The sequence below is a fragment of the Nestor notabilis genome, unplaced genomic scaffold (assembly GCF_000696875.1).
Source record: "Nestor notabilis isolate BGI_N333 unplaced genomic scaffold, ASM69687v1 scaffold2634, whole genome shotgun sequence".
Lineage (NCBI taxonomy): Eukaryota > Metazoa > Chordata > Aves > Psittaciformes > Psittacidae > Nestor > Nestor notabilis.
Genome location: NW_009925972.1, coordinates 1 through 5,398, shown reverse-complemented (window position 1 = coordinate 5,398; position 5,398 = coordinate 1). Strand labels below are relative to the sequence as shown.

The window sequence follows — 5,398 nt, the reverse complement described above, 5'->3', positions numbered from 1 at the left end:
GATTTAGATGAGATCTGAGGCAGTTCTTCCCTGTGAGGGTGCTGAGGCGCTGGCACAGGGTGCCCAGAGAAGCTGTGGCTGCCCCATCCCTGGCAGTGTTCAAGGCCAGGTTGAACACAGGGCCTTGGAGCAACCTGCTCTAGTGGAAGGTGTCCCTGCCTGTGGCATGTGGGGTTGGAACTGGATGAGCTTTAAGGTCCCTTCAACCCAAACCAGTCTGTGATTCGATGATACTGTCTTAGGTTGCCGGGGTGCCTCATCATGGGGCTGCCCTGGTGGCATGGAAAGGGGCACTCAAGTAGCCAGATTAACACCCAAACCCCTCACGTCTGGCCCGAGGTGTCCTGGCATGCTCCCCACCCTGGGGGCTATGTTCTTCTGATGTTTTCCAGCTTATAGTTGTTCCTGATGAGGGAGTCGAGGAAGTCGGGGGCTATGGCGTGGAGGAGAAGCAGGTTGCTCACCAGCCGGGGTGGGTAGTACAGCTCCCGCTGGCGCAGCGCCCCGCTCTTGATGATCTCCAGTGCACACTCCTCCTTCGGCGCTGGCGTGTCCCACACGGCATGTGAGACCGCTCGCACCGCGCTGTCTGGAGGGACGGGAGCAGTGTCAGATGGAGGGGCTGCCATGGGCACTCGCTTCCTCCAATAAACCAGCAAACTCTGAGCATCAGAACTACTTAGAGTAGTTAAAACTAATTACAGCGCTGGTCTTCCCACTCCTTTACACCTCTTAAGTGACCACAGGATGGAAGCCCCACCTCCCCTGGGCGTACTGCAAGGACAGCAGGGTCAAAGCTCTCAGGCCATGCTTTTAGGAGGTGGAAAATTCCTGTTTCCATGATTGCACAGCCCCTGCAGCCTGGGTTCCAGCAGTGGTGGTTGAGCAGCCTGGGGCTGGAGGGTGGGTTGTGGGCTTGACTTGGCTCTGCCTGGAAACACATCATCATGGGGACCCAGTGATGCAGAGCTTACCTGTGTCAATGTAGCCCAGGACGCAGAGCGTGATGGAGACATTGACCTTTTCTATGATGAATTCGTGTCTCAGGGAGCTGAAAAATCCCTCCAAGGCAAACTTAGTTGCAGAATAGGGAGCAATAAATGGGGTGCCAATTCTACCTGGAACAGAGACGCATTGGGGTTTGTGTAGCGGGCAGACCAGGCTGCGTGGCTCTCCCTTCCTCTTGCCCTTCAAGTAGCTACAATATTGTGATTTAGGGAGTTGGAATTTGCTGCCATGAATGCTTGAGAGAAATAAACAAATGCAGGAATGTTTAAATGTTACATATGGCATGAAGTACCTTCGGTTGTGGGCGATACTGTTCTTGTTTTCCTGCATATATCCCCATGTGTAGTATGTGGCCATGCAGTGGTGTATCATCGACTTCAATGCATGAAGGTGATTAGTGGGTGCAAAGAGACTTTCACAACAGGGCATGGAATGTAAGTCCCCCAGAGGACTCAAACTGTGCATCCAGGATAAATCCTGTGCTGATCCTGACTCCCAGTGGCATGTGCCTTTCTACCATATGGTCCTTATTCTGTCTGTTGAAAAGGAGCTACAGCAGGCATCCCTTGCAGGCAGAGGAAGGGATGTGGGCAGCGAGAGCCTGGCCCCTTGTGTGCTCACCTGCCATGGATGAAATGACAGTGATGCTGCCATCGCTCTCCTTCAGCATGGGAAGGGCAGACACGGTCATTGCCACATAGCTGACGAAGTTGGTCTCCAGGAGCTTTCGGACATGCTCAACATCCCCATTGAAGTAGTTGAAGTGGCTGAAACCAATGTGATTTAGGATGAGCATATCAAGGCCACCTGGAAGCAGAGTGTGTTTGCTGTTAGGAACCAGCATCTCAAAACAAACCAGCTTTTTGGTGGCCAGAATGGCCACAATGCACCTACCCCAGGTGTTCTCAGCCTCCTTCACCACCACATCGGGGAATGTGGTGTCCTCCATAGAGCCGCTCACATAGCGGGCAGATGCGGCGCCCAGCTCCAGGCACCGCTCCACTACCTGCAGTGACAGTGAGAACAGTGGTGGCAATGGAATCCCTCCCGCAGACCCCCCATCCCACTGGCAATGGACTCCCCTACAAGGACCAACTTCATCCTGTGAAGGCTGTTCTGTCTTGGGGCAGATGAGCAGCCATCAGGCCCTGTCCCACTGGAATCCCTTCTCCCTTCATGGGAGGAGACACATTGCTCAGAGAAATGTTTTTGGCTTCAGAGTTAAACAATAGCACATCTCAGCCAAATGTATCCCTATTTATAGATACTAAATAATTGCTCAACTTTCATTTGTTGAATACAGGATGCAAAACCAGTTCAGACTTTGAGAAGGGGCAAGGGTTGGTCAGACTAGGGCTTGGCCAAACTAGTATTATCCTTGGTGGTGGTGACCACAATTCACAGCTGAAGACTGCAGAGAAAGAAATGCTGTGCTGTCAGCATTGAACAGACAATTTGTTATGGTAGAGGTGTACGTTAGAAGAGGTTCATGCTGGGGAGACAGTGGACTGGATCTGTGGGCTGTGTGGCATCCCCACATGCATGGGATAGGGTGAATATCCCCATTCTGTCTGCCCGTGGGGTTCAGGGTTGTCAATGGGGTTTGCCAGCCCCGCATGCTCTGCTTGCCATTTACTTTCTGCAGCTTGGCCTCCGTGCGCGCCGTGAGCAGGAGGTGGGTCTCCATGCGTGCGAGGTGATACGCCATCTGCTCCCCGATGCCACTGCTGGCGCCGGTCACGATCACCCGCTTCCCCCGCAGCATCTCTGGAGAGGAGGATGCAGAGCTCGGAGCTGGCACAGCCTAACTGTCCCTCCCACCCCCTCAGCACGCAGACCCTGGTTCTTAATCCCAGTTTGGTGGGGAGCACGTGTGGGGCTTGAGCTCTGCATCCAGCCTGGGAGGGGCTTCTGGACATGGTGAGGGTTGATGAAGAGAGTGGGAAACTCCATGTTTCCTAAGTAAATGCTTCACTGAGATCAGGCTGTTGTTGTGGTTTAAGCCCAGCCCAGGAAACTCAGCACCATGCAGCCATTTGCACACCTCTCCCCTCTCTGGGCAGGATGGGGAGGAGAATCGTAAGAATGTAAACCCCATGGGCTGCAATAAGAAGAGTTTAATAACTAAAGTATAATACACTACTACTACTACTAAAGGAAATAACAAGAGGAGAGAATATAAAACTAAAAGGGTGAAAGGAAAAAAACCCCACGTGATGCACAATACAGTTGCTCAGCATCGATGATCATTGCCCAGCCTGTTCTGAGCAGCAATCAGTTTCTTCTGGGTATCTCTCCCCCTACCCAGTTTCTATACTGGACATGATGTGCTGATAGGGAATATCCCTTTGGCTAGTTCAGGTCCAGTGTCCTGGCTGCTCCTTTTCAGCTTTTTGTGCCATTCCTCACTGGCAGAGCACATGACACTGAAAAGTCCTTGATCAAAGTAAGCAGTACTGAGCAACAACTAAAACATTGGTGTGTTATCAGCACTGTTCGCAGACTAAAGCCGAAACACAGCACTGCACCAGCTACTAGGGAGGAGAAAAATAACTGTTAGAGCTGAAACCAGAATCATAGAATAGTTCAGGTTGGGAAGTACCTTAAAATCATTTAGTTCCACCACCCCGCCATGGGCAGAGGTGTCTCACACTAGACCATGTCCCCCAAGCCTCTGTCTGACATGGCCAAGGATGGAGCATTTACCGACAGCTGTGCATCCCAGCAGGCCCACTTGTAATTCCATGAGCTTTCCTGTGCAGTGCAGGGTGCTCTGGCCCCTTGCAACCAGAGTTACTGTGCCCCTTTCCCAGCCCTCAGGCCTCCCGTGCTTCAGCTTTTCCATATGCGCTTTGAAACGCCCTCCCAACAGCCTGTGCTCTTCCGTGTGGGCACATGCTGCTGCCCTGGCCGCAGCCTCGCTGCTTGCGGTTTTAAATGTGATTTTTTTCCAATGGCTTACCTTCATTGAAGTTCTCGGGTGCTGAATAAAAGTAATAGGCCAGCGCCAGTCCCAGCAGAGGGATAAAAATCTTCAAGATCAGACCCATCCCTCCGCAGGAGCAGGACGATCTCCAGGGCTCTGCCTGCAGGGAGCTGGATGCGTCAGGAGGTTGCAAACGGGGCGGGGAGTGATGGCAGCGTTGAACTGGTTCTGACCTTGCACATGTTTGCTGGTATCTCCTGGGCCCTCCTTCTTGCTTCCAATGATTCAGCAAATATTAACCTAATGAAAAGTGTCGCTTTGGACTTTAGGCTGTCCTTTTGCACCCTTGTCCTTCCAGGAATCACAGAATAGTTCGTGTTGGAAGGGACCTTGAAGCTCATCCAGTTCCAGCCCCTGCGACAGGCAGGGACACCTTCCACTAGGGCAGGTTGCTCCAAGCCCCTGTGTCCAGCCTGGCCTTAAACACTGCCAGGGATGGGGCAGCCACAGCTTCTCTGGGCACCCTGTGCCAGCGCCTCAGCACCCTCACAGGGAAGAGCTTCTGCCTCAGAGCTCATCTCAACCTTCCCTCTGGCAGGTTCAAGCCATTCCCCTTGTCCTGTCCCTCCATCCCTTGTCCAAAGCCCCTCTCCAGGTTTCCTGGAGCCCCTTTAGGCACTGGAGCTGCTCTAAGGCCTCCCCTTCAGGAGCCTTCTCTTCTTCAGCTGCCCCAGCCCAGCTCTCTCAGCCTGGCTCCAGAGCAGAGCTGCTCCAGCCCTCGCAGCAGCTCCGTGGCCTCCTCTGGACTCACTGCAACCCAAACTTTTAAAGGGCAAAATCCACTCTGCGTGTGCTGGTTTGTGTAGGTGATCACAGGATAAGAACAGTAACTCTGGTTCCTGATTTTGTCTGAGAAAGTAAGAAGCAAACTGATCCTGGGGAGTGCTTCAGTGGGAAGTTTGAGAAGGCTGCGTAGTGCTTTATCTCAGGGCAGGTAATGACTGGTGCTTGAATGGCTAGAACCATTCAAGAAGTAAATGCATCAGCTTGGGCGCTGCTGCCAGTGCCCAGGAAGTGGTGTAGAGCCTGCTGCCAGCTTGGGCTGTGGTTTTGCATTCCATGTGCATCATTCCTAGTGCCTGAACTCTCAGCCTGGGATGTCAACACGGCAGCTCCATGCATCCAGAAGGCATCTTCCAGTTATAATGTTTGTGTACTAATCTACCAAGTTTGGAAAGTTTTGTTTGGGGTAACAACTTGCATTTAATTTGACTGTAAGGCCAGCAAAAAATAGGCTAAAAGGTAGTTATTCCTAAAATGAAGCAATGAGGGATTATTACAAGGATTCTGCTTCCCTGTGGGAGGCGAGTCAGGGGCATCATGGTGGAGAAAAAGGGATAAACCCCGCAACGAACGCACAGTTGGGTTAGAGACGTTTATTTCATAATTAGTTTGTTCCCATGT

At 52.2% G+C, this 5,398-nt stretch overlaps 1 protein-coding gene across 1 annotated transcript; it reads right to left on the bottom strand.

Annotated features, from left to right (window-relative positions):
- Positions 1-368: 368 nt before the first annotated feature.
- Positions 369-4,058, bottom strand: LOC104404776 (corticosteroid 11-beta-dehydrogenase isozyme 1-like). The gene is made up of 6 exons (XM_010013300.1): positions 3,971-4,058; positions 2,645-2,775; positions 1,903-2,014; positions 1,630-1,815; positions 975-1,118; positions 369-589 (listed from the first exon to the last, which is right to left on the bottom strand). Exons 1-6 carry the CDS (start codon positions 4,056-4,058, stop codon positions 369-371), a joined length of 882 nt encoding a protein of 293 aa, XP_010011602.1.
- Positions 4,059-5,398: the final 1,340 nt, after the last annotated feature.